The sequence below is a fragment of the Lissotriton vulgaris genome, chromosome 7 (assembly GCF_964263255.1).
Source record: "Lissotriton vulgaris chromosome 7, aLisVul1.2, whole genome shotgun sequence".
Classification (NCBI taxonomy): Eukaryota; Metazoa; Chordata; class Amphibia; order Caudata; family Salamandridae; genus Lissotriton; species Lissotriton vulgaris.
In genome coordinates this window covers 1598027935-1598050014 of record NC_141695.1, presented here as the reverse complement: position 1 = coordinate 1598050014, position 22080 = coordinate 1598027935, and the positions used below count along the sequence as shown (strand labels likewise).

Below are 22080 nucleotides of genomic sequence, written 5' to 3'. Positions count from 1 at the left end.
AAATACCAGTCGGTAACGGTGAAATTTACAGAATTTCACCCTTACCGACCGGTATTTGGGCCACCTACATCGGGCCCGCAGTTGAACTTATGCTCCTCTGCATTTGAAATTGCTTTAAAGTATGATTTGTTCATTAGAATTGCATTATGTTAAACGTAGCAGTATTTGATTTGGTAACGTGATTTTCACAACGTTATAGATAATTTACAGCACAATAAAATGTGCTTTCTTGATTTGTAGGCTAATAAGGCCTTTCACATATTTAAGTGGCAATAATCAGCTGTAATGTTGTTTTGCAGAGCTGCAGATTTGGAGCTACCTAAAAGAAAATGGAAAACGACGAAATCTCGAAATTGCAAAAGGTGTTGGGATGCAAACTAGAAGTGATGTGAACAGAAGTTTATATTCCCTGAAGGAGAAGGGATACCTTATCAAAGATAATGCAAGCTGGTTCATAGCAGGAGCAAAAGAAGCAACAGCTTCAGGTACATTGAATTTTGTAAACTTTTTTCTTCCACGGAAATTTGAATCAGGATACAGAGAACTGCTGCTCAGCAAATTCAGGGCCCGATTTGAGTTTGGAGGATTTTTACTCTGTCACAAAATTAAGGGTTATCCCAGTTTTTAGAAGCGCATTATATTTTAATCCACTCGCAACAAGGCAGACGGAATATCTGTCACATTTGTGATGGAGTACTCTACTTCCAGACTCTAAATCAGGAACTCAGTGTCAATTTTTAACAACAGGGCTCTGGAAAGGCAACACTACAGCATAACATAGCACTGCAATTGACTCAAAGGTGCATCCATGTAGACGCATTGCCATTGCCCTGAGGTGCTATCAGCCAATTTCAAAGGGGGCGGTCACTGCTGGAGAAACTTCAGGGTTTGTCTTCAATCACGTATTTCAGTCAAAATCATACCATACTATGGGCCATATGTATGAACACATTTTCCCATAGACACAGAATGGGTAAAACCCTTTGATACATCTGGCCCCTAATCATTAAAAATAAATCAAAAGAGCCTTATGTTTTTTACCTCTCTTTCTCCCACTATTGTTTCCATGAAGATGTTTGGTAGAGGACACAGGAGAGTACTTCAAAGAAAAGAAGAAATAAGGCCCACTTGGGGGTGCGGTGTAGCAAGGTTGTTGACTTCTTGTGATGGACATGCAGCCATAGAAATACACAAGCAATGGCTCGTCATACCTGTCGATGGGCTATGATGTAAGAAACCATTGCTCTTCGAACACTCGTTGATTTATGGAAGTTACATTCCGGCCATATGAAGATATAAACCATGCCATCTTAAATGGGAGATAGTTGATTGGCCTGAAGTTTAAACCAGTGTTCTGATTATCAACTCTGGTTTTCCTTTTTACGTAGTTTTTAAAATATTGTCCATTATTTTCAGTGAGTCGTCATCTTCTTTTAGAGTACTTCTTATGCACATATGAAAATCATAATGTCACCCATGCTTTGAATTGCAAAGCTATTACGTTATTTTACTATTTCTGCATGCTTTATTGGTTTGTTTGAAAGCTTCTGTAGTAGGGGATCTCTGTGTATAGTCATAATCTAGTGAATAGTCCCGCCCATGTGCGTGGACCCCGGCAATCAAAAATAATCTCTTAAGTTGTCAAAAAAATGCAGAACTGCAAGACACTTAAGAGAGAATTAAAGACAAATAATGCTGCCTATACACACAGGCTACACTGTCCAGTACTTCAACTAGAAATTCCACCAAACAAAACCACACACAACACTGCCTGCCCAGTTTCTTCCATAGAGAAACTTGCCTCACCAGTAAAAAGCCTCTGGAATGATAGAGATGAAGGCATGGACAGACAAGCCCCATACGCAGCCATTATGTGGCTTACAATAGGATACTGTGCCTTTAAGAAACTTTCCAGAACTTTCTCCCAGTATCCCAGAATGCACAGCAGGTCCCTTTTACTTTCAGTTCTTTTTTCCGGCTCCTGCTATCAGGACCCTGGCATTGAGCTCTCCCCTTTTTCAAGGGTTTATACGATTTTGTTTCACTTTTTGCTAAAAGGTGTTTGAGATTTATATTCCTTGGTGCCTTTCTTCTCTCCTGTGTGTTTGTTCAGGCTTTTAGGGCTCTAAAATGCCTGCTCTTTTTGACAAATGCCCTATCTGTGGGAGGAAGAAGGCCAAGAGTGATCCACATGAAGTCTGCATTATCTGTCTCCCTGAGGCACATGTCCCTGAAGACTGCGACATCTGCCAGCACCTTTCAGCAAGGACCCTGAGGGAAAGGCTGAAGATTAGGCTTTAAGGCCTTGAAGAGAGACGACTGCAGGCTGCAGGTGGGTCTGGGCAGGCTGGGAACGTTCCCTCTGCCTCTGCTGAGGCCTCTTGAGGGGCTCCCCAGAGGCAGGAAGACCAGCAACCGGTCCCAGTCTCCGCCGACGTCGATTGCCTCGACGACGGCGTCGAGAGGGATGACGACGGTGTGTTCCCCTTCTCCCCGGGGCTCCGGGTCGAGAAGGCGTGAGAGGTCGACGTCGAGGGGCCTGGTTCGGCCGCCGTCGAACCCACCGTCGACGGTGTCTTCATTGTCGACGTCAGCGTCGAGCCATCAACGTCGAGGGAGAACAGACAGGCGTCGGCGCTCGTCGTCGAGACGACACCGCCGTTCGCCGTCAAGAAAAAGGTCGCCGGCGAGAAGACAATTGCCGTCGAGAAGACGATCGCCGTCGAGACGACGATCGCCGTCGAGAAGACGTCGCCATCGAGAAGACGGTCGTCGTCAAGAAGACGATTGCCGTCAAGAAGACGATCGCTGTCGAGGGGATCTTCGGCGTCGAAGGCCTCGAGGAAGAGGACGGCGTCGAGGAAGAGTCGACGCTCGTCGTCGAGAAGAGATCGGTCGACGTCGCGGATGCGGCGTTCGACGTCGAGGAAGGATAGTTCGACGTCGCGGAGGCGACGTTCGACACCTGAGTCGCGGAAACGACATCCGACACCGGAACACCGTCGTTCTGAGTCGAGGAGAAAGAGGTCAGCGTCGAGGAGTCGTTCTCACTCCCCGAAGCGGCGCAGAAGAGACTCTGGCTCCAGAAGTCATGCTGGGTCTGATGGAGGACGCCGGAGGCGGCGATCACGTACTGGAGGGGCTGATTCGCAGTCCCCTCCTCCGAAGAGGTCACCGGGCTCGGTGTACTCGGTGGTATATACACCACCCCAGCCAAAGTCCCCGTCTCCTCCTCCTCCTATACCGAAGGAGAATCCTCCAGTCAACCCTCCTCTACCGTCCGGACAGCCACCTCCACCGCTTCCACCGCATGGGCCCACCCCTCGGTCGGTGATACCCCCGGTCCCTCCACCGAGATTGGCGTTGCTACCGCATCTTCCTACTCTGCCTAAGGGGACTCCAAAACCCCGTCTCCAGGACAAGCCACGGAAGACGCCCCCAAAGAGACCTGCAGAGCGCCCACGGACCGGGAGATCACGCTCTCTTTCCCGGAGAAGGGATCGATCGCGTAACAGGTCGTCCACGCGGTCGAGACATCGCCATAGGAGGCACAGGTCTCGCTCACGCACGAGGTCCTCAGGAATCAGGGACTTCTCCCCGACGTTGTCGGGATCACCGGATACAAGGGTGTCTCCGGTTGATGACTTGGTGGCGTTCCATGATGTCCTTCTGAGAGGCGCTGCCAAGTTGGGCATATCCTTGACGGTGCCCACGCCTAAGACGTCAGTCATCTTTGAGACACTGCACCAGAAACACCTGTCTCGTCCACTTCTACCTTTGGTACCGGGCCTGGAGGAACCGGCCAAGGACCTTTTCCTCACCTCTGCGGTGACTAAGGCGGCACCATCGAGATTGCAGAAAAAGTACCGGGCCCCCGATTCGGACCCGGCTTTTCTACGGGTGGATCCTCCTCCGGATTCGGTGATTGTAACGGAGAAAGAGCATGCCACCACCCCGTCGTCCACAGTCCCCCCGGACAAAGAATCTAAGCGGATAGAATCAGCGGGAAGGAAAATGTGTGGAACATCAGCGACCTCTATGAAGGCTGCGAGTGCCACAGCTCTGTTGGGTCGCTACGACCGCTCCCTATGGGAGTCTCTTCAGCAGTTTGCAGAACACTTACCTCGCGAGAAGAGGGAGGATTTCCAGGAAGTGCTGAATGAGGGGATGCTGGTAGCTAATCAAATTATCAGCGCTGCAGCAGATTCTTCCCTATTAGCGGCACATGGCTTTTGCCATGAAATTAACCAGAGACAACACGCCTGGCTCCGCCTTACGTCGCTGAAACCAGACGCGCAACAGAGGGTGGCCCACCTTCCATTCTCTGGCGAAACCCTCTTTGGGAAACATGCGGATGACGAAATGGCCCGCATGAAGGCGGAGGCTGAGACACTCAAGGCTGTGGGTCTGGAGAAGCCTAAAGAAACAAAGAAATCGTACCGCTCATTCCAACGGCGGTTCGGTGGACAGGGCAGAGGATGTGGGCAAGCTTCGGGACAGTCGCAACAACAACAACAGTTCCGTAAGCCATTCCAGAAGCGCCAGAAGGGCAGAGGAGGCCAACAGTCCGCTCCAGCGGCCAAGGGCCAGGCCGGCTCTAGGCCCTAGGAACCTACTTCCCCCGGATCTGTTACCCACTCCGGTAGGGGGAAGCATTAAATTTTTTCTGGCAGAGAGGAGAAAAATTACTCAGGACAAGTGGGTGCTGAATATTGTTTGCAATGGATACAGTCTTCGGTTCACCAGCCCGCCTCCATCAATCCCTCTGGTCAGTTCGCAGTACCAACTGCAGGAGCTCCAGGCGGAGGCAGATATCCTGCTAAGGAAAAGGGCGATAGAAGACGTACCTCTGTCTCAGAGAGGAAGAGGTCTGTACTCCCGGTTCTTCCTGGTTCGCATGAAGGACAGGAACAAGTTCAGGCCCATTCTGGACTTGCGACAGCCAAATAGATGGATTCGCAGGGAAAAGTTTCGCATGCTGCCATTGCATCAGATTTATCCTCAGTTGCAACAAGGGGACTGGCTGTGTGCCATAGACCTACAGGATGCGTACTTCCATGTGCCCATTGCACACAAACACAGGAAGTTCCTGCGGTTCCAAGTCAGCGCCAATCATTATCAATACACAGTACTCCCATTCGGACTAAAGTCGGCACCGAGAACATTCTCAAAGTGCATGGCGGTGGTAGCGGCACACCTGAGGAAGAACAAGGTGTTTGTCTACCCGTACCTGGACGATTGGTTGATCAAGGCATCCTCCTTCTCGGAAGCGCGAGCACACTTCCAGAAGACGTGCGCTCTCTTGAACAAGCTGGGGTTGCACATCAACATGTCCAAGTCTGTCCCGACTCCGGTCCAATGCATACAGTACTTGGGAGCCTCCATCAATACGCTGTCAGCAAGCGTGTCTCCTTCGGAGGAGCGACGGTTATCACTCCTTCGGAAGGCTCAGGCTCTTATGAACAATCCATCTACAAGAGTGAGGATGGTGTCTTCTCTACTGGGATCGACGGCCTCTTGTATCTTCCTGATTCCTCACGCGCGGCTGCACATGAGACCGCTGCAGGAGTGCTTGGAGGACCAGTGGGAGCAGAGGAAAGGATCTTGGGACGACAAGATACGACTGTCTCTGCATGCTCGTCAGTCTCCGAAGTGGTGGTGTTCGGCAGAGAATCTCCTCAGAGGGGTTCCCTTCCACAAGGATGTTCCCACGGAGACGGTTGTAACGGATGCGTCTCTCCAGGGGTGGGGAGTGCACTCCGGGACCATCCAGATTCAAGGAACGTGGTCCCCGATGGAGGCCACGTATCACATCAATTTCTTGGAACTCAGAGCTGTTCACTTGGCACTGAAGGCCTTTCTTCCGTCCTTCCAGTCCAACTCTCTGTTTGTACAGACGGACAATACCACCACGATGTATTACCTCAACAAGCAGGGGGGCTTGAGATCACGCACTCTGTCGCAGGAGGCGCAGGCGATCTGGCACTGGCTTCTGGCCAGAGGACTGACGTTGACGGCTACCCATCTACCAGGTGTGCAGAATGTTCAGGCAGACGCACTGAGCAGACTGATTCAGGAAAATCATGAATGGGTCATAAACGACGAAGTACTAGGAGAAGTCTTCGCAAGGTGGGGAACTCCAGACGTAGATCTGTTTGCCACCGCAGAAAACAGCAAATGTCGAGACTTTGCCTCCAGGTACTACCAGCAAGGGACGCTGGGGAATGCGCTATGGATCAACTGGTCGAACAGCTTTCTGTACGCTTTTCCACCCATTCCCCTGATTCTGGCGGTACTCATCAAGCTGGCCCGGCACCAGGCTCGGATGATACTCATCGCTCCAGAATGGCCCAGACAGTGGTGGTTCACGGACCTGCTTCACCGGTCACTCCTTCCTCACATTCGGTTGCCGTGCAGGCCGGACCTTCTCACGAAGTTCGGGGGGCAGATGTTGCACCCCAACCTCTCGTCTTTAAGTTTGGCGGCATGGCTCCTGAGATAGTGCAATATGGTCATCTCAATCTGCCAGAAGATTGCATGAACATACTGAAGGAGTCTAAAAGGCCTTCCACTCGGACTTCCTATGCTTACAAGTGGAAGAGGTGTTGTATCTGGTATATAATAAACAACAAAGGAGTGACTGTGATACCAAAAAATAAAAAATTTGATAATTTGAAAGTTTGTTGGAGCTAAGCTCCGCTGTGCGCCGCACGCGTAATCAATGCTCACACGCGTGTGGCGTACACAGCGGGGTAGTCTCGAAATCCCTAGTTATCCCCAAAAGACTATCCTCAGCTAGGGACGAGTCTAGGGGCTTGTTGGTCACCCAGCTATGGGTGGGAATGGAAAAATCCCTACTTTTTTGAAGGAGCCTCACTCACCACTAGTTGGTGACATGCTTCATCATCGGGTCCCCGCTGGGGTGACCGAGTGTCTCCCCAGCGTTGTATCTGGTGTCAGTCCAAGAACTACGACCCGACGACGTGCAAGGAAAATGTCATCCTTCCTTACCTTCTACATTTGGCGCAATCTGGCCTTAATGTTCATTCCATTAAGGTTCATCTTGCTGCATTGACTGCCTACAGGAAATGCCCTTCACAGACTTCCTTCTTCCAGGCCCCTGTGATCAAAGACTTTTTGGAAGGCTTGAAGAAAGTGTTCCCTCCTGTCAGGCTTCCTTTGCCTTCATGGGAATTGAATGTGGTGCTGTCCAGATTGATGAAGGAGCCTTTTGAACCTATTCATAAGGCTTTGTTGCAGCACCTGTCTTGGAAGGCGGCGTTCCTCGTGGCCATTACATCGGCCCGCAGGGTGAGTGAAATTCAGGCATTGTGTTGCCAAGAACCTTATACTGTATTTCATGCTGCTAAGGTTGTTATGCGTACTCACCCTAAATTTCTTCCCAAGGTTATTTCTGATTTTCATGTCAACCAGACTATAACTTTGCCTACGTTTTTTCAGAATCCTTCATCTCCAGTGGAAAGGTCTTTACATTCCCTGGATGTTAGGAGGGTGTTGAAATTTTATCTGGATAAAACCAAAGATATTCGTAGGTCTGAACAATTATTTGTCAATTATGGATCGGTAAGGACGGGTCTAGAGACCTCCAAGCAGTCCATCTCCAGGTAGATTGTGTCCTGCATACAGTTGGGTTACCAAAAAGCTAATAAGACCTTAGGAGGTAAACCTAAGGCTCATTCCACTAGGGGTAAAGCTGCCACGACAGCTTTACTCCGTAATGTTCCGATTGCAGAGATCTGCAAGGCGGCCACTTGGAAGTCGATTCATACCTTTGCTAAGCATTACTGCCTGGACACTGATGCCAGGGCGGATGCTCAGGTTGGGCAGGCTTCACTGCGAAACTTGTTCGCACAATAGTGGTGTTATTTTTTCCTCTCTCCACCGCTGCTTTGGTATGGGGATGGGCTTGCCATTCTATTCACTAGATTATGACTATACACAGAGATCCCCTACTACAGAAGGAGTAGTTTCTATCCTGTAACTCCAGTTCTGTAGTAGGGGTATCTCTGTTATAGTAATAAGCGCCCGCCCTCCTCCCCGGTGGAGATGGATGTTTATTTAAGGAATGCTACAGGTCTGGCGTACTACGCCTTCAAAAAGAACTGAAAGTAAAAGGGACCTGCTGTGCATTCTGGGATACTGGGAGAAAGTTCTGGAAAGTTTCTTAAAGGCACAGTATCCTATTGTAAGCCACATAATGGCAGCCTATGGGGCTTGTCTGTCCATGCCTTCATCTCTATCATTCCAGAGGCTTTTTACTGGTGAGGCAAGTTTCTCTATGGAAGAAACTAGGCAGGTAGTGTTGTGTGTGGTTTTGTTTGGTGGAATTTCTAGTTGAAGTACTGGACAGTGTAGCCTGTGTGTATAGGCTGCATTATTTGTCTTTAATTCTCTCTTAAGTGTCTTGCAGTTCTGCATTTTTTTGACAATTTAAGAGTTTATTTTTGATTGCCGGGGTCCACGCACATGGGCGGACTATTCACTAGATTATGACTATAACAGAGATACCCCTACTACAGGACTGGAGTTATAGGACAGAAACTACTCCTTCTGTTAAAAGTCAACTCTAAAAATGCAATTCAAGCAATGAAATCACATTTGACGTGAATCATAATTTTATGCGAATTTTGCATGTTTGATTCTCAGACATGCTAATCAACTTGAAAAATTCAAGTACTATCTAAATCAAATTTGTATTTATTAACAATGTCCATTTAGTAGCCAGAGATTGGTGGCCCACCAGCTGAAAAACATCCTGGGAAAGATTTACAAGCCCCTTGCGTCACTTTTGCGCTGCTGTTGATTCACTTTTGTGATGCAAAGGCATCGTAAAAAATGCGGCAAAATTTACAACGTGATGCATCTAGGGAGATGTGTCACGGTGTAAAGCCCTGCATGACATTATACCTGCATCGGGTATAATGTATGCAGGGTAGGCATTGCCCCGCAGGAAAGCCTAGTAAAAGTGACGCAGTGAAATCTACAAGATTTTACTGCGTGACTTTTAGGACGCCACTGCGTCAAAACCTTACGCCTGCTTGAAGCAGACATTAGGAGTGACGCAGTGTATTAGGAATAGGCTGCAATTCGCATTGCTGGAATTGCGTCGTGCTTGCGACACGACTCCAACAATGCATGACTTTTCCACCAACAGATGCGTCAGAAAGACGCATCTGTCGATCCTTGTGCCATAGTGCTCCATATTGTAAATACGGCGCATCTATAGTGGCACAAGGGTTTTTCACACATGCGCACGGAAACTTACGCATCTATACAGATGCACCAGTTTCTTGAAAATCTTCCCCCCTGAATGGTGGCAAATTTGCACTTACCAGCAGTCTCCCCGTTTGATCCAGGAACTGAAATGTCTTCAAGTAGGGTATCATGTATGTAAACATGATTAAGAGTGATTTTATTTCAATAGGTTAAGTTCCTAAAATGCAAATTTGTAGCGACAGACCTTAAAGGTCTTAGCCATGTAAAATCAAACAGGGAAAACATATTAAATAGTATACTGCAATTTCATTCTTAAAAAGTCTATGTCGTATGCTAAGGTTTCCCGCGGCTTACTATATTTTCTCTCACTAATGTACCAAATAGAAGTTTTTCAGTGAAAATTATTTGAATGAAGTACTTGTCAAGCCACTGACCTGCCTTCTCCCAATCCCATTAATAACTAAATCCTCCACTTTGTTGTCTGTGCTGGTCTAATAGAACTGCAAAAATTGACAATCAGTCTACTTTTCCATCTCTTTCTTTCCTACTCTAAATTGCTTTCTCCACGGAGTCCTCCCTTTTTATCCTTCATCAATTCTACATTCTTTTTTATATCATTACATATCTGTCTCATAGCTTTTTTAAATATATCGTTACATATCTGTCTCATATTTTTTACTTCGATAGTATATTTCACCATAATGGGTTGCGTTTTCTTTTGTCATTCTCTCCCTCTTTTTAGCGTTCAACATGTCACCATGGCACCATTTTTATTTCTCTTGCCTTACTGTCTTTCTCTCTCCGTAGCTCTTCCTGTGCAGTTTTCCTTCACTTTGTTTTTCTTTAAATCTCTCTTTTTTCTCAAAATGAGTTGTCTTTCTTATTTGTTTCTTATCTGCTTATACAGCATCTTGTTCTCCACGGAGACTTGTTCTTTTTGTGGCTTCCCACAAGCCATCTGCTTCCTACCTGGCACCAGTATTTGGACATTTTACAATAGGAAATGTTACTGATATAACTTTAAAAGTGCTACCATTCGTGATGAGTGTTCCCTGCAGTTAATATAAGTCCTTTAATACAATAACACAGCTGCCAAAGAATGCCTCAACCTTTGTTGAAATCATTGCACTCTCATATGAAATGTTTTTTTACATTTGAACATTTTATTGGACAATATTACTATTTTGGAGTGCTACGGTCAGAATATTTAAACGGATATTTTACTTTACCAACAATTACGACCGGACTCCTCAAATGAGTTCTAATTAAGAGATCGGATTGCAGCCCCACCTTTAACACTTTCCGTGCTCATGACGAACTCAGCTCATCATGAGGCACGGTTGAGCTGTGCTCATGACGAGCGGAGCTCGTCTTGACCGTTGGAACGTTCGCACGCAGGGATAATTTCAACGCTGTGCTGAACGTTCGAAAACGGATGTGGTCATGAGGACCTCCCCTCTTCATGAGCACAGCGCCGCCGTGCAGCCTGACGAGCCGAGCTCGTCACAAGCACGGCGGTGCCGTGCGCGTCCTCCCCCCCCCCCGCACAGCAGGTGAAAAAGCCCCGCAGCGAAGGGGTTAATCCCATTTCATCTCCTGCACTCACAGGTTAGACCAAGGCTATCCTGACCACACTCACCTCAGGAGTTCTCACTCTTCAGACACGGGTGAAAGTAATGCAACAATTATGTGAACTGACTAAAGTTTTAGTAAAAATAATTAACAATAATATGATCAAATTACAAATCTTCCATTCAATTTAAAAATACAGCACATCGTTTTCTGCGAATGTGTGCCCACATTTAAAAAGCACATCACTCAAAAGAGGCGCAGGTTCAAAACAAGATATCAGATGAAAGAAAAGACAAGGTTGCTACTTCCTCTTTCGAGCCCCTGCCACGGAATTGATCTTCGATACGACTTTCTCATAACTTTCCAGACTGGAGAGATGTAGCTGCAGCAAATTAAGCATCTGGGACAAAGATTGGGGGACTGGGGGCTTAATTATGAGAGCCCTTCATCATTTTTGCACCATAAAGTGGTATATGCGTTACACAGAGCTCTCATTTCAATTTCTGAACCCACGCAAAGCCACCTTGTGTGGCTTTGAGTGGCCTCATAAATCATGAGTGAAACGACGCAGCGCAGATCGCTGCTTCGCCTTCCTCTGCTCCTGTAAGGTGTTTTATTGGCATTGCCATGGGTTTTGCCACTCAGCACCCATGGAATTTGATTCTGCCCCAAAGTTACAAAGTGATGCAAACCTGGGTAATCCCCAAATCCTTGCGCCTTCGAGGTGAGGCGTATTGAGGAGAAATATGTTTATTTCTCCTCATTTTTTCCTCTTTATATGTGTGCTGCATTCTGCAGCACACATAGAAAGAGGAAAATGCCTCTTAGGATTGCTTTTGTGCAGGAATGTGCCCCTTCCTGCACAAAAACAATCCTGCATGCAAAGGAGGCACCCTTGCACCATGGTGCATGAATACCTACGTTGGCACTATCCTGCCGAAATTGCACTAGCACAGGGAGAAAGGACAGGAATGCACCATATTGCTTAAATACGGTGCATTCCTGCTCTTTCACTTTGGCGTAGGGCAGGGTAGCAAGGTTTCCCTGTGCCAAAATCCCATAAATAAGCCCTTGGGTACATTGGCAAATTGCACAGAATATGGGCAGATATTGTGGCTAGAACAAAGTTTAAGCCACTTTGATCTGTTTGATCTCTGTTTCCCTAGAAATGCTATTCCAAGAACTTGGGGCCAGATGTAGGTAATTCATATTTACCGACTCTTAAATACCGAATTTTACTGATTCGGTATTTAAGAGTCGGTAAATATGAAGGGGGAGATGTAGGTATTACAGATTCTGTAAATACCGAATCGTTAAGATTCGGTATTTACCGAATCTGTAAATTCTGAATGGGTATTGCCCATTGATTCCTATGGGCCTTAAAGCCCATAGGAATCAATGGGCAATACCGATTCTGTAATTACAGAATCAGTAAATACCGAATTTTGCAAGGGTGCAGGGGGTGTCACTTTGACACCCTCTGGCACCCCAAAAATAGGCATGTGCGCCATGTGGCACACAGACATGCCCTAAGGGCATGTCTGTCTGTCACATGGCTAGGTGTGCATGCACACATGTGCATGCACACCTGAATTCGGTATTTTAACACCCAATTGGATTGGGTGGTAAAATACCGAATTTGTAGGGCCTTTGGGACTCAGAAGAGTCCCACCTACATCTGGGAATTACCGAATCTGTAAAAATACTGATTCGGTATTTTACAGATTCTGTAAATTTACCGATTCGGTAAATTGACAGAATCTGTAAAATCTGGCCCCCTACATCTCAAGATGCCAAATACCGGTCGGAAACGGCCGAATTCGGCCGTTTCCGACCGGTATTTGCCACCTACATCTCGCCCATAGTCCATGTATATTTTCAGATCCTGCCCAATTATTTGATAAATACAAAAAAGCTCATGAAGGTACATTTGATTAATGTATTATTCTTATCCATCTCTGGCCGTGCCTTTTATGTAACAATAAGTCTCTGATTTGTTAATAAGTCTAATATGATCTATGAAGGACACACCTCTCATGTCTTTTTCTGCCACACCTGTAGCACCATTAGTGAGCCCATGTGGACTTTTCCAAATTTAATCAAAACCTAATGAAAATAGATCCCTTTATTGGGGAATGTTTGGTGCCCGCGGTTAGCAGTCAACACATTGAAACTCATTAAGAGTAAGTAGTTTGGTTTGTATTGCGATTAAGAGGATTGGAGTTGGCACCCACTCCTCATTGGATTAGTTCTTTCAGGTATCCACAGATCATTAACAAATAGACTGAAAAGAATAGGGGCGTTCACACCACTTTGCCTTACTCCTTTTAGAACATCAAAAGATGCTACGAGCTTTCCGGGGGCAGCGTTATGTAGTTCCTTTATTAAAACTAGGCAATTTTATGAACTTAGACGTGTTATGCTTTTTCAAAGCGAACCACAAACTCTCTCTATTTACAAGGTTCAAGGCTATTTTTAAGTCTATAAAAGTAGTGTAAATTGAAACTTTTTTAATTTAGAGAATGTTGCACAGATGAGATATAGTCGGAAATACTGTTCTTGTGTGAGTTTGCGGAACCTTACCTTTGCACTGCTCAGTATGCTCTTGCCATCCACTCATCCTGAGATCCTGTTTAAATTAAGAGTGTATCTACAGCATCTAAGAGTGTAGTTGGTTTATAATGATCAGTTTCTCTCTTATTGCCTGTGTTATTTATTGCCGTTACTATTTCCATTATTATGTATGGGGGAATGCTGCTATTGGTATCTTTTCTTCCTACTACCTCTTGTAGTCAACAAAAGCACAGTACTAATCCATGAGCCCAGGTTATCTCCGCAACTTGCCGTTTCAGTCTTCCCTCTCTTATCGTTCTTTTGTTTGTCATTTTTGTATTTATCTCCACTGTGGTGGTTCTCACTTTTTCTTCACTGCTATAATTGTCTGTCGTAAGGCATCATTTGTTTGTTTGTCCACTGTTTACTAATCTGACGAGCACCTTCTCTTGGAACCTTCTCTCAATTGCTCATCTTGTCTTTTGTATTCTTTCCACATTGCCCCTTAGAAGTATATGTTGGTTAGAAAATATTTAGTAATATAATATGAGTGTTGTATTATTTTCCTCGTTTAACTGTTCTCTCGATTGGAAAGTGCAATGTGGTGCTTCGGCCAGAGCGGTTGACTCCAGAGTGCCTAACCCGCATTTTTATCGCCGGCGGCAGCTCATCTCAGCATCAAGTGAAATAGCTCAACTAGGGCCAGATGTACGACCACTAAATATTGCGACTCGCAATTTGCAATAAATTGCAACTCGCAAATTGCGAGTCGCAAATTGGTACCTACGAACGGGAGAGAACACATGATTGCGAGTCGATAATGACTCGCAATGCGATTTCGGGTCCCGTCAATTTGCAGTTGCAAAAGAAAGGCTAATAGCGACCAATGCTAAAAATCACTTTTTTGCCTACGCAAACAGCGAGCGTGATAGAAACAGGCCAAAATTCCACTAGCAAATTGGGAGTTTGAAAAAACACATGGAAAACACTTCCTGCTTGAGCTGAAGGACCCCAAGGATATTCTCGAGCAAAATCCTAACCACATGTCCAGGTGCAGCAGGTCAGTGCAACACTGCTGTGTGAGCATGACTGACAGTATGAGCAGCAAGGCCAGCTAGAAGGATGCTAAGGAGAGGCTGACGAAGCTGAATCTTGCAGAAAAGGAGCTGGACATCCTAACTGAGGAATGCTGCAACCACCATGAGGAGCTATTTGGGAGTGCCTCACACCGTGTGCCACAGTCAGACAAACGCAAGATCTGGCGTTGTATGCAGCAGCGCATAAATGCCCTTGGACTGGCACACAGGTCCATTGACGACATTAGGAAGAGCTGGTACGATCTGCGCTCCAGGGCCAAGGAGAGGTTGGCAGCACATCTGCTAGAGGCACAAGGGACCAGAGGTGGGCCATCCACTGCATCGGCACCTTCAGCTGTGGAAGCCATGGTGGAAGGTTCCCTTGATAGGGCTGCTCTTATAGGCTTAGGGAGCTTTGACACATCACATCCAGAAACAAAATCCTGGTAAGTGAGAAATGTGTTTGTGATGTGTGAATTGCCACTAAAGTCTGTTCTGTGTATGCATACCAATCATCCACCACCAAACATCCCTTCCCAAAAAACAAGCAACGCCAATGTTGCATCATGGGAGATGTAGTCTGTAACATACAGTGTAGTAAGGACTGACTTGAGCTGATAAACATCGCAATACCACTGAAACAGTGACTCCCATATTTTATTTTCTTCTTTCATCTTTTGGCACATACACCCACCACTGAGAGGAGAGCAGAGTTCTGATGACACTGCAGGTAGCCCGTAGCTGTCCCAGATGGAGGAAGCGCAGGATGTGGGAGAGGCAAGTATGCCAAGTTCTTTAGAAGTCCCAGTAACTGATGCACCAACTACATCACAGGCCACAGCCAGTGTCACACCAGCCTCACAGCAGACACCAACATCCCGACACTCTCTGGCCACCAGGGTGCGTATGTCACAACCAACCCAGCAGTCCCTATGGTGGATGCAAAGTGTGTCCTCTGCTGAAGCAGCCAGTCAGCTCATGTCTGGAGCACTGGATCGGGCAATGTTGCAAATACAGCGCCTGCAACAGAAGTCACAGAGGCAAATAAATGAGAGGATGACACAGGGCTTCAGCATGATTTCTGACAAACTTACTGAAAAATCAGACCCGGCAAAACTGGATGCTCTCACAAACACAGTTGTGGACCAAGCCAAAGAATGGGCAGAGGAAAGGGCACAGCTTTGGAGCATAGAGCACAGCAGGGGGCACAAATTGGACACCCTGAGCAGGGCCATCTGCAGATTTGCTCATGCAACAAGCCAACACAGCAAGCGCACCCTGGGGCTCCAGGTGGAGATGGGCCACTACAGTGGGGATGTTGTTTGTGGCCTGGAGAAGATCACAGTGGAAACACTGCAGACAAATGTTATTGTTGGTGGAGGTCAAAACACACAAGATGATGGACGGAATGTTGCACATTGGCAAAACATTCACCTCCAGTCACAGATCTGGGTTTAATCCATTGTTATTTTGCTCACCACGGCACCCCAGTTCAGACATGGCCATATGCAAATCAGTCCTGACTCTGTGCCTCATGGGAACAGTCCAGCCCGAACTGCCAAGCCATGTCTTCCCTGGACTGGAATCAAGCATCCTAGGACCGGTTTCTGGCTATCAGCCGTCATCCGCCAGGATAGCTTGTCTCCAGTGGCGTAGTGAGCACGGGACCCACGTCTGGCCTCTCCCTTCCCACATAGGGCGAACAGCAAAAAACACAAGATGATGGATGGAATGTTGCACATTGGCAAAATATTCACCCCTAGTCACAGATCTGGGTTTAATCCATCGTTATTTTGCTCACCACGCCACCCCAGTTCAGACATGACCATAGGCAAATCAGTCTTGACCCTGTGCCTCATGAGAACAGTCCAGCCCGAACTGCGAAGCCATGTCTTCCCTGGACCGGAATCAAGCATCCTATTACTGGTTTCTGGCTATCAGCCGTCATCCGCCAGGATAGCTTGTCTCCAGTGGCGTAGTGAGCACGGGACCCACGTCTGGGCATACCCTTCCCACATAGGGCGAACAGCAAAACACACAAGATGATGGACGGAATGTTGCACATTGGCAAAACATTCACCCCCAGTCACAGATCTTGGTTTAAACCATCATTATTTTGCTCACCACGCCACCCCAGTTCAGACATGGCCATATGCAAATCAGTCTTGACCCTGTGCCTCATGGGAACAGCCCAGCCCAAGCTGCCAAGCCATGTCTTCCCTGGACCAGAATCAAGCACCCTAGGACCGGTTTCTGGCTATCAGCCATCATCAGCCAGGATAGCTTGACTCCAGTGGCGTAGTGAGCACGGTACCCACGTCTGGGCATACCCTTCCTACATAGGGCGAACAGAAAAACACACAAGATGATGGACGGAATGTTGCGCATTGGCAAAACATTCACCCCCAGGCACAGATCTGGGTTTAATCCATCGTTATTTTACTAACCATGCCACCCCAGTTCAGACGTAGCAATATGCAAATCCGTCTCGACCCTGTGCCTCATGGGAACAGTCCAGCCCCACTGCCAAGCCATGTCTTCCCTGGACTAGAATCAAGCATCCTAGGACCGGTTTCTGGCTATCAGCGGTCATCAGCCAGGATAGCTTGACTCCAGTGGCGCAGTGAGCATGGGACCCACGTCGGGGCTTACCCTTCCCACATAGGGCGAACAGCAAAACACACAAGATGATGGACGGAATGTTGTACATTGGCAAAACATTCACCCCCAGTCACAGATCTGGGTTTAATCCATCGTTATTTTGCTCACCACTCCTCTAAAGTTCAGACATGGCCATATGCAAATCATTCTTGACCCTGTGCCTCATGGCAACAGCCCAGCCCAAACTGCCAAGCCATGTCTTCCCTGGACCGGAATCAAGCATCCTAGGACCGGTTTCTGGCTATCAGCTGTCATCAGCCAGGATAGCTTGACTCCAGTGGCGTAGTGAGCACGGGACCCACGTCTGGGCATACCCTTCCCACATAGGGCGAACAGCAAAACTCACAAGATGATGGACGGAATGTTGCACATTGGCAAAACATTCACCCCCAGTCACAGATCTTGGTTTAAACCATCATTATTTTGCTCACCACGCCACCCCAGTTCAGACATGGCCATATGCAAATCAGTCTTGACCCTGTGCCTCATGGAAACAGTCCAGCCCGAACTGCCAAGCCATGTCTTCCCTGGACTGGAATCAAGCATCCTAGGACCGGTTTCTGGCTATCACCCATCATCAGCCAGGATAGCTTGACTCCAGTGGCGTAGTGAACACGGGACCCACGTCTGGGCATACCCTTCCCACATAGGGCGAACAGCAAAACTCACAAGATGATGGACGGAATGTTGCACATTGGCAAACCATTCACCCCCAGTCACAGATCTGGGTTCAATCCATCGTTATTTTGCTCACCACACCACCCCAGTTCAGACATGGCCATATGAAAATCAGTCTTGACCCTGTGCCTCATGGGAACAGCCCAGCCCAAGCTGCCAAGCCATGTCTTCCCTGGACCAGAATCAAGCACCCTAGGACCGGTTTCTGGCTATCAGCCATCATCAGCCAGGATAGCTTGACTCCAGTGGTGTAGTGAGCACGGTACCCACGTCTGGGCATACCCTTCCTACATAGGGCGAACAGCAAAACACACAAGATGATGGACGGAATGTTGCGCATTGGCAAAACATTCACCCCCAGGCACAGATCTGGGTTTAATCCATCGTTATTTTACTAACCATGCCACCCCAGTTCAGACGTAGCAATATGCAAATCCGTCTCGACCCTGTGCCTCATGGGAACAGTCCAGCCCCACTGCCAAGCCATGTCTTCCCTGGACTAGAATCAAGCATCCTAGGACCGGTTTCTGGCTATCAGCGGTCATCAGCCAGGATAGCTTGACTCCAGTGGCGCAGTGAGCATGGGACCCACGTCGGGGCTTACCCTTCCCACATAGGGCGAACAGCAAAACACACAAGATGATGGACGGAATGTTGTACATTGGCAAAACATTCACCCCCAGTCACAGATCTGGGTTTAATCCATCGTTATTTTGCTCACCACTCCTCTAAAGTTCAGACATGGCCATATGCAAATCATTCTTGACCCTGTGCCTCATGGCAACAGCCCAGCCCAAACTACCAAGCCATGTCTTCCCTGGACCGGAATCAAGCATCCTAGGACCGGTTTCTGGCTATCAGCTGTCATCAGCCAGGATAGCTTGACTCCAGTGGCGTAGTGAGCACGGGACCCACGTCTGGGCATACCCTTCCCACATAGGGCGAACAGCAAAACTCACAAGATGATGGACGGAATGTTGCACATTGGCAAACCATTCACCCCCAGTCACAGATCTGGGTTCAATCCATCGTTATTTTGCTCACCACACCACCCCAGTTCAGACATGGCCATATGCAAATCAGTCTTGACCCTGTGCCTTATTGGAACAGCCCAGCCCAAGCTGCCAAGCCATGTCTTCCCTGGACCAGAATCAAGCATCCTAGGACCGCTTTCTGGCTATCAGCCATCATCAGCCAGGATAGCTTGACTCCAGTGGCGTAGTGAGCACGGTACCCACGTCTGGGCATACCCTTCCTACATAAGGCGAACAGCAAAACACACAAGATGATGGACGGAATGTTGCGTATTGGCAAAACATTTACCCCCAGGCACAGATCTGGGTTTAATCCATCGTTATTTTGCTAACCATGCCACCCCAGTTCAGACATGGCAATATGCAAATCCGTCTTGACCCTGTGCCTCATGGGAACAGTCCAGCCCCACTGCCAAGCCATGTCTTCCCTGGACTAGAATCAAGCATCCTAGGACCGGTTTCTGGCTATCAGCCGTCATCAGCCAGGATAGCTTGACTCCAGTGGCGTAGTGAGCATGGGACCCACGTCGGGGCTTACCCTTCCCACATAGGGCGAACAGCAAAACACACAAGATGATGGACGGAATGTTGTACATTGGCAAAACATTCACCCCCAGTCACAGATCTGGGTTTAATCCATCGTTATTTTGCTCACCACTCCTCTAAAGTTCAGACATGGCCATATGCAAATCATTCTTGACCCTGTGCCTCATGGCAACAGCCCAGCCCAAACTGCCAAGCCATGTCTTCCCTGGACCGGAATCAAGCCTCCTAGGACCGGTTTCTGGCTATCAGCTGTCATCAGCCAGGATAGCTTGACTCCAGTGGCGTAGTGAGCACGGGACCCACGTCTGGGCATACCCTTCCCACATAGGGCGAACAGCAAAACACACAAGATGATGGACGGAATGTTGCACATTGGCAAAACATTCACCCCCAGTCACGGATCTGGGTTTAATCCATCGGTTTTTGCTCACCACGCCACCCCAGTTCAGACATGGCCATATTCAAATCCATCTTGACCCTGTGCCTCATGGGAACAGTCCAGCCCGAACTGCCAAGCCATGTCTTCCCTGGACCAGAATCAAGCATCCTAGGACCGGTTTCTTGCTATCAGCCATCATCAGCCAGGATAGCTTGACTTTAGTGGCGTAGTGAGCACGGGACCCACGTCTCGGCATACCCTTCCCACATAGGGTGAACAGCTAAACACACAAGATGATGGACGGACTGTTGCCCATGGGTGGCACAGATAGTGAGGTATGAAGCCACAGTAGCATCTCTGCTATGGAGACACCTGTGATGCAGCATAACAGCAGCTGGTACCTTGGATTGGGAAGTGGCAGCTCTGGCCAGGCTGGGCGGTGTGGCAAAAATTATCTGTGTAGGGTCCCTGCACAATATGTTTGCCACATATCCTTTCAATGTTGTGGTGACGTAACCGCAATGGAGTTACATTGTAGTTTAGGCCTGCATTTTCTAATGGGCAGGTTGTCCTTAGTGTGTTTGTGGGTGCTGGTACAATAAAGCACTCATTGATAGTCACACTTTGTTCTGTCTTATGTACAGGTGAGTGGGTAAATAATATGTACTTACCTTTAAAAATAGTTGCTGGCAATCTGGTCCCTGCACCTTCTCCCCTCTGCAGCAGCGCTGCCATTCCTTTGCTGTTGGGCAGGTGGTCCTGGGTCCTCATCCACAGAATCTGTGTCAGAAACATCCATGGGCCATCAGCTTGTGCAGGCCATGTTGTGCAGCATGGCACATATTGCCACAATTTTACAGACTGTCTCTGGTGCATACTGCAGAGCTCCGCCACTCTTGTGTAGGCACCTGCATAGCGATTTCAAGATCCCAAAAGTGCGCTCAATCACAGTCCTGGAGCATCTGTGTGCCCTGATGTCTTTCATGTATATTGTTGGGAGACAGGTACGGTGTGAGTATCCATGCCGCAGGGCATACGCACTGTCACCTGTTGTGAGATATATGATGGTGAGATTATATGCTTACAGACATACAAGTGGTAAATCATGTATCTGGGGGCAGGTAATATCATTACCTAGGAGGTATCCATCATTAAATGTACAGGTTTCTAACCTTTGGTGTATGCCACTGTGTCTGAAAATGTATGCATCATGTGTGCTTTCCGGGAATTTTGCTACCAGGTCTGTGATGATGTTTTTTGCATCACAGACAACTTGGATGTTGAGGGAATGAGTGATTTTCCTATTACAGAAGATGTATTCTATGTGGGAATGCACCCTATGACCTGTAATAATCTAGTTTTGTTTCATCTAGTTCCTGATCATTCCTTGGCATGTAAATGTGTTGATGGATGTGGTACAGAATGGTGTCTAGGAAATTACAGAAAAAAACACGAAAGTGTACTCTAAGACACACCACCAGCCACTGCAATGACATCCTGGCAGCTACCAGTGTCTAAAAGGTGGAGGGAGCACAAGACCTGCACGGGTGTGGGAATTGCATTGCTGCTCAAGGTTCTGTTCTCAAGTTGTGGCTTCAAGGTGTCTATGAGGTCTAGAATGACAGTGCTACTCAGCCTGTACTGGTCATAAATCTCCTCCTCTATCTTATCCAGCAATGTTAGCCTGACTCTGAATATCCACTCCTGTTTCCTCCTCAGCCAATATCCAGAACCTCCTCACTATCACGTACAGGGAAGCTATTGTAGAAAGGTTTCTGATGTATTCTGGGGCTGTTTTTATAGATTGGGCCTGGTTACCACCTGTTTTTGGTTAGTGGTAAATTGCATGCGCAAATGTGCCTATTTGCACATAGTTGCAATTTGCGACTGGTCCTTACATTTATTTTGCAAGTCACATTTTGAGATTCGCTATTTTGGGGACGCAAGTAGCTGGCACTTTTTTTAGTAGTCGCTATTCTATCACAGCGCAAATTTGACATTTGTGAGTGCATTTCGTACATTGCGTACAGCCATTTTTGCATGCGCAAATCATTTTGCCAGCGATTTTGCGATGCAAAATGGTTGTACATCTGGACCCTTAATCTCCCCAACGGCCCCCAGTACCATGAAACCCTTGAGGGATGATATGTTTGCGCTTTACAAATAAAAATTATTAAGTGGAGATGTTCTTGGGCAATATGCATGCTATGTTTTCACAACTAAGGACACAGAGGTGATATTATTGCCTTGTGGCCCGCCCGAGACACATTTATTGGCAGGTATGTCTGGAAAGGTTGCTTGCCTTCACACTGGTGTAACTCTTATTGGTCCTACTCATCTCTGC

General features: G+C 47.5%; 1 protein-coding gene across 3 annotated transcripts in view; it reads left to right on the top strand.

Moving 5' to 3' along the window:
* ZBP1 (Z-DNA binding protein 1) overlaps positions 1 to 22080 on the top strand; it is a 236830-nt gene that overhangs the window by 156037 nt on the left and 58713 nt on the right. For all 3 annotated transcript variants that reach the window (XM_086932516.1, XM_086932514.1, XM_086932515.1), the window contains exon 4: positions 300 to 485. In XM_086932516.1, the coding sequence (XP_086788642.1) occupies positions 300 to 485 (186 nt within the window). The remainder of the gene's footprint in view (positions 1 to 299; positions 486 to 22080) is intronic.